The 18,734-nt window shown below is 36.3% G+C and overlaps 1 protein-coding gene across 1 annotated transcript in view; it reads left to right on the plus strand.

The window, feature by feature from the left end:
• Positions 1-18,734, plus strand: part of LOC311300159 (uncharacterized protein) — a 44,260-nt gene that overhangs the window by 20,523 nt on the left and 5,003 nt on the right. Inside the window, exons 6-14 of the mRNA XM_084424292.1 lie at positions 4,621-4,658; positions 5,619-5,655; positions 5,957-6,061; positions 6,176-6,280; positions 6,403-6,519; positions 6,780-6,896; positions 10,420-12,198; positions 12,720-12,893; positions 14,399-14,572. Of these exons, the coding sequence (XP_084280418.1) occupies positions 4,621-4,658; positions 5,619-5,655; positions 5,957-6,061; positions 6,176-6,280; positions 6,403-6,519; positions 6,780-6,896; positions 10,420-12,198; positions 12,720-12,893; positions 14,399-14,572 (2,646 nt within the window). The remainder of the gene's footprint in view (positions 1-4,620; positions 4,659-5,618; positions 5,656-5,956; positions 6,062-6,175; positions 6,281-6,402; positions 6,520-6,779; positions 6,897-10,419; positions 12,199-12,719; positions 12,894-14,398; positions 14,573-18,734) is intronic.

Genomic DNA, 18,734 nt, shown 5'->3' on the forward strand with positions numbered 1-18,734 from the left:
TGAAGTAGGGCCCATAGCCTACTTCAAACTGTATTTTCATCAACTAACAATCGGCCCAATGTAAGAGTTTTTGCGCGTTACTGTCTTTCCTCGTAGAAAATTAATTTGATTAAATGAAATACATTTTTTCATCATGTATTAACTCGTATTTACTCGTTATTTCATCTGACTCCATAAATGAAAAGGTTTTAATGATATCTGTGCAACATTAAATGAGAGCGAATGTGACTATTCTTTTTAACTCTTTACTGAAAATAATGTCCGAGTCCGTTAGAATAAAATCAAATGTTTACAATTTATTATGTCAGGTAAATGTATCATGCCAATTTCATAATCAGTTCAAAGATAATAGAAACTGTCGTGGAAATTCTTAATATGAATACAACCTACTTAATCTGACTTCTTTACCACGGACAATTTAAACAACTTGCAGTTGTTAAAAATACAATAGGGCTACAATACTTCCCTGAAGTAAGGTGACGGCGTCCCGTTGATGAAGCTACTATCACTACCTCAATCACACTTTGATGTTCTGCTGTTTTCTTTTGAGCGTATAGGATCTGTTTCTCAGCTGCGCAGCATACCTGACACGACTCCCAAGTTGCTCTTTGAAGAAATGAAGTTTTATTCACGGCTGGGAGATCACTGGTCACAACAACCAAGTGAGTCTCCTGAATAGAAAGATACATGTACATTTATATCATACAGTTGAGTAAAAATCAATGTCACTCAAGTCTTCTTCACTGTGATTTGTTCTGGTGATTGGTTTGTAATGATAGTCATATGACTGTTAGTTCTGCTGTGTTAAGCACTTTTTGGTTAAGTATATATGGCCTTTGACCTGAGCATCCTCAGTCTGCATTTCTCTGTACATTTAATGTTGAAAATACCCATTACATAAAATATTTCTATCACAATACAAAACATTAAATGCTCTGTAATAAAGAGAGAAGATGCTAACCTTGACATTAGGAAATACATAATGCTGAAGTCCTTGAGGTCCTTCAACATTATGGTCTGAGTGACAGAATCACCCTGAGCCTCTTGTTGCATTTCATTATATAGACAAAAACTTCTTTCACATGGAAACATCTGCTAACAATGGGAATTTGTATTCAGAGTTTACACCTTTTGGAAACAGAATGCCATTTGCCTGGAAGACACACCCTCTTTTGTGTACAAGTTATCCCTAAAACTCTTCATAACTTATTACCTTTTGGTTTACCTCTTTGGGAATGAGACATTTGTACCAGTCGCACTGAGACATTTCAAATGATACTAAACATGTATAATACTGTATGATAATTATTCACATTAAACTATATCGATTTTTGGGTGAATTTCAGGTGATCTCAGCATGAAAGAGAGAGAGTGGGAAAAGTGGGAAAGACATGTTAGGATGATTCTGAGGTGAGACGCGTCTCGAATGGTGATGCTAACTTCACAAGAGTGAGTTCAAATTTTAATTTCCTTTGTTTTCTCAGAGAGTAGCCCTCTCTTCCAGTTCTTCCAGTTTTCCAATCTTACATTGATAATCAAAACTAGTGAGGTAACTAGTCTCTCTCTCTCATACACAAAGTGTTTAAGAACTGGAGGGTGTGCTGGCAATTTCTCTTCAAACGGGTTTGGCAACATTTGCTACCAGAAGTGAAAGAATTTTCAGAGTTTTGCTGTGTGCCATTTTACACCAGGACGTAAGAAGATTCTTTAAATCGAAAAAAAGTCTTTAATAGTATATATTCAAGATTTTTGTTCTGGTTGACGATCAGGAATTTCGGTGGTTGGAATCACTCAATGGGAAACCATGAACATGTTGGAAACCTGTGGTAAACAACAGTAACATTTTAATCAAGGTGAGTGAGCATTAGTCAGGTGAGCTGCATTTGAGTTACTTCCTCATTAACTTGGCTTTTTGTTGGACATATGTCTATATATAAATTACATTTTAAAGATCAGTTGGGGAAAATTAGCCTACATTTAATAATCCCAATGTACTAAAAACAAAAAACATAAGGTTACCAACAAAATACAAAATTAGAAGTTAACATATTTAGATATTTAGAGTGTTGTAAGGTTTTTTTTTTTTTTTTTTTTTTTTTACATCTGATTTTTTTTTTTTTATGTCTTAAAATTAGATACAATCTATGTAATTTCAGTCTAAATGATATATTATGTTACATTGTCAGGTATAAAGAGAGCTACAACCTTCCTTGCCGGGTTGGCTGGGTTGAAATAATAAAAAAATAAAAACAGACATTAGTTTTAATTAATTTTCGAATATTCGATCTGTAATTATTATTCGAAAAATAAAATACTATTCGAATTTTACTACGTTGCTTTGCTGGCTGTAAATGCAGTAAATCCATGATAAATCCCAAGCACTAACTCACAGTTATAATTAAATGCACTGGGTGGCGCTGTGGGGTGTGTAAAGTTAACAAATTGTTTGTATTTGATCACATAATGTTGTCTTCTTCCTCGCTTGGAATTAGTTTGGAATTATTTGAAAATGATCTTACAAAATGATATAGAAAATGGAATTACTTTTGATCAAATTAATGAATTAAACTGAGTTTTAATATCATCACCACAATGAGAAATTACATGAAATCCAAACACCAGTTGTCGAGCAAAGATAGCTGTCCATCACTGCATTTACGGCAAGCTAAGCTGGACCCCGCATGAGTCGAGATGAGGCGAAGCACTGCTACTTCTGCGGAGTGATTTGCTCGCAGCGCTTGAGAAGCCAGGTGGTGAGGAGCAGAGAGTTCGCTCAGAGTTGGAGTTAATCACTCCGCAGAAGTAGCAGTGCTTCGCCTTCTGAGAATATAGTTCCCAGTATGTATACAGTGAGAAGATGGCTGTGTCTCATGTGACCTTGTTATTTGTACACGCTGTGACTATACAAATCACAACACGTAAATAGGAAAATGTTGGCGTTATTTTGTCACTTATTGGGAGCAGTATGCTAGCTGTAGCCGTTTACCTCCAGTCTTTGTGCTAAGCTAGGCTAGCGGTGGGTGCGTCAGACAGAGTTACTTCACGCACGGAGATGAGAAGGGTATGTGTGGACTAATCTAACTCTGGGGGATACGGTGAATAAGCTAAGGTCCCAAAAGGTCGGCGTGTTCATTTAACGTTATCGCTGCTGTGTAATAGTAGCCTATGCTATTCACCAACTAAACATAACCTATTCAATGCGTTTACAGTCTCTTTCACGGGCATCATTTGTAGTAGCTCAAGCGTAGCGTTTTCTCAGAGTTCACTGTGTGCTTTCTACCATGCACAAATAAAAATGTCACTGAACTTTAGCTGTGTAATTGTCAAGTCAAGTCAAGTCATCTTCATTTATATAGCGCTTTTAACAAGTTAGATTGTTTCAAAGCAGCTTTACAGAGATAAACGTATAATTTAAGGTAAGATTGTTACAATTGTAACAATGAGCACTCAAACACACCAAACCAACAATTACTAAAAACACACACAAAAACTGATTTTGCACGGGCATTTTGCACTAGTATTTATAACAGAGAATAGCCTAAACAGTGTCAGCGCCACAATATAAATAGTAAACCATAAGCATGTTATGTTCACTTAAAGAAAACTTACAAGTATACAGTATAAAACTATTAAACTAGTAGTTTACTGAGAGTATACTTCAAAGTGTACTTTCATAAACAAAAAAAAATTACTGCTAAATAGTAAACTACTATTAGGCCCTTGCAGTACAAATGAGAAACGTTGTGAACTTGTGCACTTAAAGTTTACTTCCGTTACACTTATAGTACACTTAAATGTATGTTTTTATATACTAAAAAAGTGGGCCAATTTAGTCCCAAGCAGTATTTAAATATTACACTTACAAGTATAATTTTAGTACATTGACATTAGTATACTTTCTACATAAAGTATAAAACATAGGCCTACTTGAACATTACTTTATGATTAAGGATTATCAAAACTAGTGAGATAACTAGTGTCTCTCTCTCTCATAAACAAAGTGTTTAAGAACTGGAGGATGTGCTGGATATTTCTCTTCAAACGGGTTTGGCGACTTTTGCTGCCAGAAGTGAAAGAATTTTCTGAGTTTTGCTGTGTGCCATTTTACACCAAGACGTAATAAGATTTTTTAAATCGGAAAAAAAGTCTTTAATAGTATATATTAAAAAACAAATCTGGTTGCCGATGCAGGAATTTCAATGGTTGGAATCACTCGATGGGAAACCATTAACATGTTTGAAACCTGTGGTAAACAGGTGAGCATTAGTCAGGTGAGCTGCATTAGTTACTTCCTCATTAACTTAGGTAACCATGAACTGCTTTCTTGAAGTATTTAAAAGAAAAAGTAAACATGAAGTTCTTAAAGAAATTTGGCTTTTTGTTGTGACATATAGGTACATAAATTATATTTTAAAGATCTGTTGGGGACAATTAGCCTATATTTAATCACCCCGATGTTCTAAAAACAATAAGGTAACCGACAAAATTTTAAATGAACATATTTAGATAGGGAGTGTTGAAACGTAATCTGATGTTTTTTGTTTTTTTTGCTTCATGTCTTAAATGTAGACATAATTTAGGTAATTTCAGTCTAAATTATATATTCTGTGACATTGTCAGGTATAAAGAGAGCTACAACCTTCCTCGCCAGGGTGAAGGTAACATCAGGTGAGATGGGTTGAAACAAACATCTGTTTTAATTTTGTACATGCATTTATTTTGTTCATCAAATTTACTGAAATATTTAATTTCAGAAAATAAAAATAAATAATTTTAAATAAATAAACAGCCCTTATCTTGCATTTATTACTTTCATTTGAAGCATTTTAATTAAAACAAATACAATACATTTAGTCTTTTTTAAGCAGCAAACAATTTGGGAAAAATATTAAAGTAAGTTACAGTTTAAATTGTAATTAGAAATGTAATACTTTTGTTTGTCAGTTTGTCTGAAACAGTATTTCTGACTCGATACTAAACCCTTAACGTAGACGCGGAAAGAAAATAAGTAGGTTATAGGCCTATTTGGATAACCAAAACAAGTATGTGTTCACTTCTGTAAAGTTGTGTAAAAGTCTGAAAAGTCTCACGCTTTGATATAATTGATGTAATTAAGATGATGTTACAATAGGCTACCCCATAGGGGTTTTAAGGTTGTGAAAAGTCTTCTAAACATTCATAGTTTTTAAAGCAATTTTTACAGGGTTTCAGAAATATTAGCACTAGTATTATCGTTTGATCACATGCCCTTGTGAGAAGTTTTAAAAACATTAATATCACGTCAGACCTTCTGTCTCAGTCACTTTAAAGTAATGCGTTCACCACTAACATACTTAGTGGAACAAAAGAGGGATAGCAAGACAATTTGAAACTTCAATGTTATTTTTATATTTCTTCATAATACACTTTTTTCCATCTACAAAATGAAGAAATAATGAATAACTTGTCTTGAAGTTGAAGTTTGGTATGATGTTTTGTAGTCCAAAACTGTTTGTCACGTTTTGTTTAGATAAATGTTTTGGTACACTGTTCACTGTTCCGTAAAATATTTTAAATTGTTTTTGTATGTCAGTGTGACTGCAGCTCCATGAAGATTTGACGTATCATGGAGGAAAAAGAAACATTCAGCGATGGAGAATCTTCTTCAGGATGCAGGTATAGGCTACATCAAAGTCTTCATATGATCATTATGTTATAGAAAATGTTGCATTGTATGTCACATAACAGAGTGGTTCTGGTTGTTTGCAATGGTTAAGGTGTTCTGAGTGGCCTTCTCATATTCTTATGCTGATATAGCTAGGATCCAGAGTGTCTCTGTACACTGGGTAACATTATCCTTATTAACAAATTAACAATTTTCAACCTTTCTCCATGTGAGGTTTATGTGCATGTAATCAACTACATGAATTCTTGCCTCTATTCTATTATCTTTGTTCTATTAAATTTCATTTCACAGTGAGAGATCAAACTCACCAGAGTCCAGTTGTGTTTCCCTGAAGAGTGACCAGCCTATGGACAAGCCAACAACATTTAAGGGCAGACACACATCAACTGATCTGAGGTTCAACATTTCTTTCTTTCTAGATAGATACTCTACGTGAGGTTTATTTACATGTAAAATGAAAAATTATTCTCTAAAATTCTTGTCTCTGTTCTATTAATGTTGTTTCCGTAGGCAAAGATCAAACTCACTGGAGTCCAGCTGTGTGTCCATGAAGAGTGACCATTCTATGGACAACATAGTACAATTTAAGGGAAGACACACATCAACTGATCTCAGGTACAACATGGATGGATGGATGGATAGATAGATATATAATTTATGTAAGGATGATCTACATGTGAAATCAACCATTTTAATTCTTGTTTTATTACCTGTATTCTTTTGTCTCTATTTTAAAGCCGATTCTACAGTGAGAGATTAAACTCACCAGAGTCCAGCTGTGTGTCCATGAAGAGTGACCATTCTATGGACAACATAGTACAATTTAAGGAAAGTCACACATCAACTGATCTCAGGTACAACATGGATGGATGGATGGATGGATGGATGGATGGATGGATGGATGGATGGATGGATAGATAGATAGATAGATAGACAGACAGACAGACAGACAGACAGACAGACAGACAGATAGATAGATAGATAGATAGATAGATAGATAGATAGATAGATAGATAGATAGATAATTTATGTAAGGATGATCTACATGTGAAATCAACCATTTTAATTCTTGTCTCTATTTTATTATCTCTATTCTTTTGTCTCTATTTTAAAGCCGATTCCACAGTGAGAGATCAAACCCAGTGCAGTCCAGCTGTGTGTCCATGAAGAGTGACCAGTCTATGAACAACATAATAGAATTTGAGGGAAGACAAACATCAACTGATCTCAGGTACAACATTTATAGATAGATATAAAGAAACTATCTAGATACTCCGCGTTGCGTCGTGGCCGCATTACCACCACAGGTGTGCATTATTTTTCTAATAATTCAACGGACCGTTGTCAATTACTCCTCACTTAAACCATGGAAAGATGTCAGCTTATGAACTATGTAATGTTACATTGACATCAAGAAAGTTATCCAGTGATCATAGTTTATTAGTAAGCCAGAGAAAAGAGAACTAGAGAGGATAATTTTGCTAAAATATGTGCACTATATTATATATAGTTGTAGCCAGAGATGGGCATAAATACATGGAAATGTATTTAAAATACAAATACAAAATACTGTGTGAAAAAATGTATTTAAATACAAATACAGTATTTTGTATTTTGAAAATACACAAAATACATGTGAAATTGGCCATTCAGTGCAGGTATAGGTCACAGTGATTGAAGAAACTACATAGGCCTACTGACTTTTCATTCCTAACCTCATCTCTGCACTCTCTGTCATTCTTTCTTTCTGGCAATTACAAATAAACTTATGCAAAATAGCAGCCATTTATATACTTATTTCTGGTTACAATATAGTCTATTACTTGTGGTGAACACTATTAAAAAATTCATACTATATGTAAAACTGTGGGAACCTTTTCTGCTATCTAGCAAAGCATATGGATGGGCTATATGACCAAAATCTCAAAATCTTTTTTTTTTTTTGCAGGTAGTCCAATGCTTTTTAAGTAATTTTATGTTTATTTTATGTAAAGTTTATGTGTTTCTATAAGTTTATTAAAATTAGAAAGTGTATCTAAAATTTAAAATTAGAATTAATTTAGATTCATTTGACACTATTTACCCCTTTTTTATTATTATTTTTTATGTACAATAAAAGTAAAAGCTGAAGATTTTTGTGGTGTATCATTCATCATCAGTGTTTGTTTTTCCACTCCAACATTCCAATAATTCCTACCCACTAAAAGCTGCACGGATGAATTTGCCTACCCCATAGGCCCATCTATGTAAACGATTTAGAAAAAGTTCCATCAATTCACACTTTATATCATCACTATAATATATAGTGTCATATCACCCAGCCATAACATGCAGTAATGCTTTAAACACATTTGACAAGCTAGTTGATAAAAATCAACAACCGGTCAAGACTGATTGGCTAACGCTATTTTCCCACTTGTCTGTGCTCTTATATTCTTTCATGTTAACTGAAGTGAATAATGCACTATTTTAACTTTAATCAACAAGTAGAATTGATCATGACATTCTCACCTTATTCCAAAAGAAATCGCTGATCCAATGCTGAGCTAGTGAATGTCTGAACTAGTTGATGCACAAAATCAGTAGGCTACCTGATAAAGAGGTTGACTGGCAAAAAGAATTTTATGTATTTTGAAAATACAGAAATACTCGTCGAATATCGAGCCCGGAGCCCTCTCCTCAGACAGCACACCAAATATGCATTTATTTTATCTGACTTATTTGTAAGTTTGAACTCGTGAAATCTCAATTCTCCAGCGGCAGTCATCATTGTAAAGGAATTCAAACCCAAGCGCTCTTTGGTGACGTTGATGATTACGTTACTGTTGATCATCTGTCCATCATCGTATAAAGCCCGCCCTGACAATTTGATTGGTCCGTACAGCTCTGGTTCGAGCATAATAGCTCCACAACGGATCAAGTCCAGACCGAACTTCCCGACCTAAAAAATATGTGGGCGGGGCTAAAATCAGCTGGCATCCAGGCTAATATAGTTGTATTTTAACCTGACCTAATATGTTATCTGTCCAGTGGTAACTTTATCAGGAAGTTTAATTTATATGCGTGGGTTCATTAAACCTGTTTTATGAGCAATTTAAATGTTTGTATAAAAAAATTGATTATTATTATTATGTTGGAATCTGTAAGGGTGGATTTCCTACTGGGGTTCAGGCTGCAGGACTGCCAAATGACTAAAGAAACGTTATCTGCAAGATGGTAGAAAACTGTTCATTTCTAGTATATTACTACCCACTCAGGGCTGTGCACAGACATTTTGAGGTGCAGTGGCCCAAACCAAAAAAGGCACTATAAAGAGTTTTGACTCTGAGGCATTATTATCTTAATATAGAGAATATAGCTAATATAGCTAAATATAGCTAAATATAGCTAAGATTTAATATAGCTAAATCAATTTATGTTGTTATAATTACTCTTCCAATTAAATAATTTAATGTCTCAGTCTGTCTTTCTTATCACACTCTAGCATATTCATTCACTGTCAGCCAGTTTAACCATCTGATTTGGCTGATGCTCAGTGGGCTCTCCCGCACACTCTGAGCTGCCTCATCTTAAATGGAAGTATTAGACATTTAATTTAATATTATACAGAATAAATCTAAATTATATAGGTTACAACAGGTCTAAAGTCACACCAGGGTAAAAGGCGCATTTGACTTTATTCTCTTTTAAACCACTAGATGCACAAATTCAGCTCAGCACTTTTTTTCATAAACGCTTTTGATGATGGACGTGGAAATTTGGCTGATCCTTGACTTGATCGCGGCAAAGTTGATTCTGTGCTAATTTGATCTAATATTTTATGTTTTTAAAATGTTTTAGATTTATGGAGCAATTGAGAATTGCTAAAATTATTAAATATATTTTGAGACAAAAGTCTCAAGAATCTTTTAGTTTTTAAAATAATTTTGTTTCTGTATTTTTAAAATGAAAATTTTGATGACAGTATATTTATTGAACAAACATAAAAATAAACTGGGGTAAAAACTTTGTAACAGGTAAAGCAAATGTCTTTGGTCATTTTCAAATATCTTTTGATTATTTTCAATCTTACAGAAAGTAAATATAACTTGAATTTGAAACTTTAGTTAATACCTTTTCAATTCTGGTAATATCCTGTAGGAGCACAGTAATGTGAAATTCATGTGACCAATGCTAGAAGGGGAGTGTCATTAATTTAGTGGGTTTAAGACACCTGTTGTGTGTATGTGTTAGTATGGAAGAATAGGTGTGAGTGCTGCTGGAGCACATATTGTGTTGACCGTGCAAACCCGTACAAAATAAAATAAGATGCAAGCTGCAAGGATTGGTATCTCATAGAAGTTATTCCTGCACTCAGCTCCTTAAGCAGTTTTGGATTGTTTTTATTGTGCCGCTATACATTTTTTCAACATTTGCTCTTAAAAATAAATTAGTAAATGCTGAAATTAACTAAAATAAACGTTGTAGAAGTATTGCATTTAGTTTGTTCATTATTACTAGTTAACTAATGTTAACAAATGAAACAAGTGTTACCATGTACCTAAAATATTTCCAAAATGAATTCATAGTCAAATTGAAAACCAAATCAAATCATGAAATTGATATTGATATATAAATTATATTTATAATTATAAATTGATACACTGTTGCTTGTGTAATATTGTGTAATTATTTGACTGACCAGTGTTCATTTATTTTACAACCACATTTTCTTTCATTTGTTGTAATTTTTTTCTATTATTTTATTCTTTCAGTCATGGCTCTCGACTGGCCCAGAGCAGATTCAAATCAAATCTGCTGAAGAAGTTTCAGTGTCTGTGTGAAGGAACAGCAAAGCAGCGAAACCCAGCACTCCTGAATGAGATCTACACAGAGCTCTACATCACAGAGAGTGAAAGTGGAGAGATCAATAAAGAGCATGAGGTGAGACAGATTGAGATTCAATCCAGGAGAGCAGAAACAGAGGACACACCGATCAAATGCAGTGACATCTTTAGACCTTTACCTGGACAAGACAAACCCATCAGAACTGTGCTGACAAAGGGAGTTGCTGGCATTGGGAAAACAGTCTCTGTGCAGAAGTTCATAGTGGACTGGGCTGAAGAGAAAGAGAATCAGGACGTCCAGCTCATATTTCCACTTCCTTTCAGAGAGCTCAACTTGATGAAGGACAAAATACGCAGTCTTTCAGATCTTCTTCATGTGTTTTTCCCTGAAACAACAGAAATGGAAATATCCAGTGATGAATATAAAGTGTTGTTCATCTTTGATGGTCTGGATGAGTGTCGTCTGTCTCTGAACTTTAAGAGCGAAGTGAAACTGTGTAATATATCTGAATCAGCCTTAGTGGACGAGCTGCTGGTGAACCTCATTGAGGGGAATCTGCTTCCCTCTGCTCTCATCTGGATCACCTCCAGACCAGCAGCAGCCGATCTCGTCCCCTCTGAGTGTGTCCATCGAGTGACAGAGGTACGAGGCTTCAGTGACACACAGAAGGAGGAATACTTCAGGAAGAGAATCAGTGATCAGAGTCTGGCCAATACAGTCATCACACACCTGAAGTCCTCGAGGAGCCTCCACATCATGTGCCACATACCAGTGTTCTGCTGGATCTCAGCCACTGTCCTAGAGGAGATGTTGAGGAAATCAGAGAGAGGAGAGATTCCCAAGACTCTCACTCAGATGTACACACACTTCCTGATCATTCAGACCAACATCAAACATGAGAAGGACTATGAGAAGAGAGTGAAAGATGAAGAAGACATGATTCTCAAACTGGGGAAACTGGCTTTCCAGCAGCTTGTGAAAGGCAACCTGATCTTCTATGAGGAAGACCTGAGAGAGTGTGGCATTGATGTGACAGAAGCATCAGTTTACTCGGGATTGTGCACTCAGATCTTCAGAGAGGAGTTGGGCTTGTATATGGGGAAAGTCTTCTGCTTTGTTCATCTGAGCATCCAGGAACATCTAGCAGCTCTATATGCTCACATCTCCTGTACAAAGAAGAACAGAAATGTGTTTGGCAAAACCAAACAAGGTTTATTTTCTAAAGTAAACTGGATGAAGTCAGTGTCTAAGCTGCATCAGAGAGCTGTGGATGAGGCTTTACAGAGTAAGAATGGACATCTGGACCTTTTCCTACGGTTCCTTCTTGGTCTCTCATTGGAGTCCAATCAGACTCTCTTACGAGAACTACTGACACAGACTGGAAGCTGCTCCTACAACAAAGAGGAAACTGTTCAGTACATCATGCAGAAGATCAGGAAGAATCGCTCTCCAGAGAGATCCATCAATCTGTTCCACTGTCTGAATGAACTGGGGGATGATTCACTGATGCAGGAGATGCAAAATAATCTGAGAACTGGAATACACAAACTCTCATCTTCACAGTGGTCAGCTCTGGTTTATATGTTGCTGACATCAGAGCAGAATATGGATGTTTTTAATCTAAAACCATTCATTGGAGCACAAAGTACAGCAGATGAAGTTCTTCAGAAGCTGCTGCCGTTGGTTAAAGAATCCAGATCAGTTCAGTAAGTCACACTGACAACAATCACTTCACTGATAAAACATGATCACATTTATACTTTTAGCACATTCTTTCTTATCAAAATAACAAAAGGAGGACATTTTCACCAAATCCCATTACTGTCAGCAGGGGTGGATTATCACTGGCAAAGGCCCTGGAGCCAGTTATCTCCAAGGGGCCCCACCCCCTATTTGTTCCATTAAAAAAAAAAATATATATATATTCACTGTAATAGAAAGTAAATTACAATCATTGTGAATTTTCAAGCCTCTCTCACTCCAAGCTGTCAAATACCCAAATAACCCTGTTAGATAAAAAAGGGGGGATACACCGCTCTACAGTAATTTGAAAGTGACTGCAGTACCAGTTTTGGCCACAATCTTACATACGGTTCCTTTAAAGTAATAGTTCACACAAAAATTCTTTCATCATTTACTCTCTTATATTTGTAGTTTACACATTTTCTAAATTAATTTAACTAGTGTCAGTTCATCTTCATCATATGCATGTTTTTAATCTCTACAGGTTGTGGGATTGTGGAATCACAGATGAGGGTTGTGTTGCTCTGGCCTCAGCTCTGAGATCAAACCCCTCACACCTGAGAGACCTGAATCTGTCTGGAAATAAACTAGGAGACTCAGGAGTGAATCTGCTCTCTGATGTACTGAAAGATCCTCACTGTAAACTGGAGAAACTGAGGTAAGTCACACACACTGATACTCACAAATAGTTTAACATAATAGTTTATGGTTATAGCTCCGACAAGGATGTAGGATAATCTATAGATGTTGTGAAGGTGATAATAAGGTGTTTTGTTCTCGAAGTGGACCGGTACGCACTGATACACAGTAGCAGCACTTCTATATTTTAAGCTGTAGTGTACACTCACTTTTTCTTGCATATCAGCACTTCTCTCATGCTGCCGGTACCAGGGTCGTCACTAGGCCCCTTTTCTAAAAAATGTTCTACATTTTTGAGACTGTCTTTGGCTCACTGCAGTTTTAAGGAGAAAATACGCAGCAATGGTGTTGCACATGGTTGGTCTTAAATCATATTAAAAACACTACATAGACATATAAACAACATTAAAAGCTTAATTTTCACCACATGGGGACTTTAACATCATGCACAGAAATTATTAAAGACACAATCACACTGTAAAAATGATTTGTTAGTTTAACTTAAAGTAGCCTAGCCTGGTTGTCTTAACTTTTTTTTGTTGAGTTGATACAAAAAAAGTGATTAGTTTATTCAACAAAAACTTAAAATATTATGTTATCTGAATAACATTATCAACAACTAAGCTGTTTTGGCAAAAGATTTGTGAAAACTTGTGATAAATTATGAAAATATATTTTTTTACAGTCCAGTGGCAACATTTTTTCACGGTTTTGAATCGTGTTTGATTTAGCTTTCCTGTTCTGTTCTAGTGTTTTGCTGTTAAGTGTTTCTGTTCTCCTCCATTCCCTGCCTGTTTGTTTCCTTGGTTACTAATTGATTGAGTATTCTGTTCAGGTGTGTCTAGTTAATTATCTCATTAGCTCCTTTGTTTGCCCTGTGTATTTAAGCCCTGTATTTTGTTCTGTTCAGCTGCCTGTTAATGTTGCGTAATGTTGAGTTTTGTTAAAATAAACTGAAGACTGCTGCGATTAGATCCTGTTTCAACTTGATTTGCCACTGTCCGTGACACTATGTCAATGAACCAATTTAAACTGCTTATCAGAGTGAATGACTGAGACAGAAATGGGAGTTACATCGTGTGGAGTAAATTTGTTATATTAAATAATGACCCAGCAGCTGATTGTAGAGTAAATTGATTTGTGGTTTTTGATGTCCCTTTGAATTATAGAAGTGGCAAATTGATAGATTCATGTTCTGTTATTTTTAATAGAAAACAAGAAAAATTAATATAGGGCAGATTAAACACAATTTTCCACAATTACAGTAATATAAGAATCAATGGTCAATAAAAAAGATAATAATAAACGTGCATATGTGTTGAGGATTTTGTGGTACTCATAAAAATGTAAAGATCGAATATATAATGATATTAAAATAAACCTCCTCAAGCACCATGTATAAGCTGGTCTCATCTTAGACTGGACCTGTTAATCATGTTGTGAATTGAGTCTCACTGAAATTCCTGCTTATCGGAGCTGTATATCCTGAACTGAGAGACTGAAGTGTGTCATTGTTTTCTACAGGATGATTAAGTGTGGTGTCACAGATAAAGGTTTTGCTGCTCTGGCTTCGGCTCTGAGATCAAATCCCTCACACCTGAGAGAACTGAATCTGACTGGAAATAAACCTAGAGTGTCAAGAGTGAATCAGCTCTCTGCTGTACTGAAGGATCCTCACTGTAAACTGGAGATACTGAGGTAAATCATCTCTCTGAGACTCACACACACTGATACACCAGATAGTTTATAGTTGTAGCAGTTCTGACATTGATGTATGATCATCTGCGTTTTGGTTAAAACATGAGTTTTACCCACAGGTCAGGAAAAGTACCAAGTGTAAAAAGAAGAGACAAATCTCTGTTGCAAAATTGCCTCAGACAAAACAGAGATGAGCCTCGTTATTACTTAGAGATGTTGGGAAGGTGATAAGCTGTTTTACAAACACATGTGGTTTATGAGTTTGCTGTTGAACATGGTTCCTCTGTTCCAGATGATTATTGGCTTTTAGAGACGAAGAGTCTGGATATGGCTGGGATGCTACATTGCTACATGTTACATTCATTCATCAACTGAAAACAGGATGAATAATCGATACTTGGGATTTAAGAATCGATGTCGGTTCGTAAAAAATGAGAATCGATTAAAATCGAGAAATCAATATTTTTTACCCAGCCCTAATATTTTCGTCTATATCGTCATAAATATCATCATCGCAAATATTCTTGGAATATCGTGATATAATGTTGAGGCTATATCGCCCACCCCACGAACCGTAACTACCACAATGTTAACAGAAAGTAAATAAAGTTAATAAAAGGCTGATTTGACGTTTACTTTGACTGACAGGACAGCTGTTTCAGTGGTTGCCTAGCAACATAAAAAACGCAGCGTACTGCTCGTTCTGTGTGATGGTAAGTGCTGTGCACCTCGCATTTTCAAACCTGACAAACGCGTTAGGTGTGATCGGGGCTTAACAGTACATTATGCTGCTTATTGCAAGTCTGGATATCAACTAAATCAGTGGTGCCAACCCCAATTTCTACCGGGCCACATCATTTCTGTGTGTACCCTTTCATATTCATTTCACATTTATTTGTACAATGCTTTTCATAATACATACCATTTCAAAACAACTTTACAGAAAATGTTTTTCTGTTATCAGATGTGACTGTGTAATGTCCATATGGCGGAAATGTACAGTTTTAATATAGTACAAATCGTGCGTGTTTGCGTGGAAAAGCACCAAATTGTATATTCAGTTAAGCAATGAGCATGTTAAAACATTGATTATATGTTATGATCATATTGATTACAGTATATGGAAAATATGGAAAATTTGGCAGTTGTGTATTGGCGCTTTTCCACTGCATGGTACGGTTCAGTATGGCTCGCTTTTGGCGGTTTTCCACTGCATGGTACGGTACGGCTTGGTACGGCTCGCTTTGTGGCGCTTTTCCAACTGCATGGTACGGCTCCCTTCGACTCGCTTTAAATGGCACCACCTCTGTTGAGGTTCCAAGCGTGCCGTACCGATACTAAAATGTGACGTGAAAACACCACAGATCACTGATTGGTCAGAGAGCAACAGCTGACTATTATTTGTTTTATTTGTTCGCACAATTTTTTAGACGACTTGCTTGAAAAATGGAAAATGGAAAAATTCTAATGGAAAAAATTGTGAGAATAGAGATATTGAAGTATGTAGAAGATAATTTAGATCCTCTCCAGTTTGCGTACAGAGCAGGGAGGGGGGTTGAGGATGCCATAACCACTCTTGTACATTTAGTAGCCCAACATCTTGAGACTCCAAAAACAAGGGCACGGCTAGCTTTTATTGATTTCTCATCTGCATTCAACACAATCAAGCCACATGTATTAGCCGAAAAATTAGTTTGATTATTTAACCTTGATCTTAATCTAGTAGGGTGGATCGTGAATTTTTTATCAAATAGAACCCAGTGTGTGAGAGTCAACAGTCTGCTTTCTTCCAAATTATGTTCTTCTATTGGCTCGCCTCAAGGGTGTGTACAATCATTTTGTATACTAATGATTGTAGGAGCACATTTGACAATAGGTATATGTTAAAGTTCGCGGATGATACTGTGATTGTGAGTCTTCTTGTAAATGAGGAGACATCTCATGGCCCAGTGGTGGAGGACTTTGTCTCCTGGTGTGCAAAATGTAACCTAAATCTAAATATATCAAAGACCAAAGACATGATCATAGATTTTGGAAAATCTGCTATTTCAGTCTCTCCTACTGTCATAAATGGAAGAGCTATTGAGTTTGTGGATGAATATCGTTATCTGGGTACAGTTATTGATAATAAATTAAATTTTAATGCTAACACAGACGCCATTTGTAAAAAGGTTCAGCAGCGTATGTTTTTCTTAAGAAAAATGAACTCTTTTAAAGTACGCTCAGTATTAATGACACTGTTTTATCGGAGTTTTATTGAATCCGTAATTTCTTATTGTGACATTGTATGGTTTGATTGTATTAGCCTGTCCAACAGAAACAGAATAACCAAACTGATAAAAACTGCTTCGAAAGTGATTGGAGTTCAGCAGATACTGCCCCAGGACATTTTTAAAGGACGTGTTGTCAAAAAAGCCTTTGCGATAATCAATTGCCCAACACACCCATTACACAAAGAGTTTGTTATTCTTCCATCAGGACGTAGATATAGAGTAATGGGAGGGAGAACAAGGAGGTTTAAGAACTCATTCATACCAACTGCTATTCTAATGTTAAATAATCTGTAAATCATGAGTGTTAATTATGTGAGTGTTTGTTATGTGAGTGTTTTTTTGTGATGTGCAGCACCTGTGCAAAACCAATTTCCTAAGGGATAAATAAACTCGAACTGAACTGAACTGAACTGAAAAAAGAAACTTGAAAAAAGAAATGACTGAATCGTGGTCAGTAGACGAGGTGCAGAAGTTCCTCTCGTTGGTAGCTGAGGAGCACACGACCAGGAATGAAAAAGTTTTTCAGCAACTATAATGATCAGTGACAGTCTATTACCCCACCAACTTTGAAGCGGTACTAAACTGCAGTGGAAAAGCAAACCGAGCCAAGCCGTGCCGTACCGAGCCGTACCATGCAGTGGAAAACCACCATATGTTGATTCAAAGTTGGCATCATCTGAAGTCCTCGCAGGATTTAGCGTCATCTCTTCATAGGTGCTGGGTCATCTGAAATCTTCATAAGAAGCTGGATCCAAACTGGAGCTGGTGTAATCTCCAGTTACATTGGGATGGGTATCCTGTGATAGAAACAGGAAAGCAAATGGAAAATAATTAGTGTAGCTGCAGTTTATAACAAATTTCAAGCAAAAGATAACAATGTGCATTTGATCTGATATAACTAGAGTTCAAAGTTATGAGATTAATTATGTGAATGCTTAGTTAAAGAGTTGTGTCTTTAGTCTAGATTTAAATTGGGATAGTGTGTCTGAGCCCCGAAAATTACCAGGAAGGCTATTACAGAGTAGAGCCCTGCACGGGCCAAAAACTCCAGCCCTAATGCCCTGGCCCGTGGTGTTCAAGCCCTACCCGGCCCCAGCCCGACAACGGCTGCAATTTTTCAGCCCGAACCCGACCCGACCCGAGACCAACATCAGTATCACTTTAAGCTCTCTCTGTGGTGCGCTCTCTGATGCGTGCAGTCTCTGCTACACGCAAACACGCACGTCACACGCTACTTAAATGTAAACTTTTATTATAGGCCTGGAACATCATACCCAATCATTCCCACAAATATTGAACAGACTGTCCATTAGAGAGAAGCATAAGCATGCAGTAGAGCAGTGGTTCCCAATTCCAGTCCTCGTGACCCACTGCTCTGCACATTTTGTATGTCTCCCTTATTTAACACACCTGAACCAGATCATCAGCTCATTAGGAGAGACTCCATGAACTGAACTGAGTGTGTCAGATAAGAGAGACATACAAAATGTGCAGAGCAGTGGGTCACGAGGACTGGAATTGGGAACCACTGCAGTAGAGAATATAGCGCTACGGGATCCAACCGCAAAAATAAGTAAATAAACGGTCTACCTTTCTTTGCTTTTAAGTAACTGAAGAACAATGTTCAAAAATGAAGAACTCTTCGCCAACTGGCTAATTTTAAATAATGTTAATAAAGAAAAAATAATCCAACTTCTCCCTCCAACTGTCACCTGTTAATGCGTGCGTATTGCGTTTGTGTTGCTTAGGCGATGTATAATATTTATAATATAATAAATATAACAATATTTCATACACACTATGTGACGTGTGCTCTGCACATATATTATGGGCACAATGAAAGGAGAGAAGCTAAATAAGCCAGAGTCCGACCCGAGCAGTAAAAAAAA

This window comes from Rutilus rutilus (genome assembly GCF_951802725.1).
Source record: "Rutilus rutilus genome assembly, chromosome: 11".
In the NCBI taxonomy this organism is placed as follows: Eukaryota; Metazoa; Chordata; class Actinopteri; order Cypriniformes; family Leuciscidae; genus Rutilus; species Rutilus rutilus.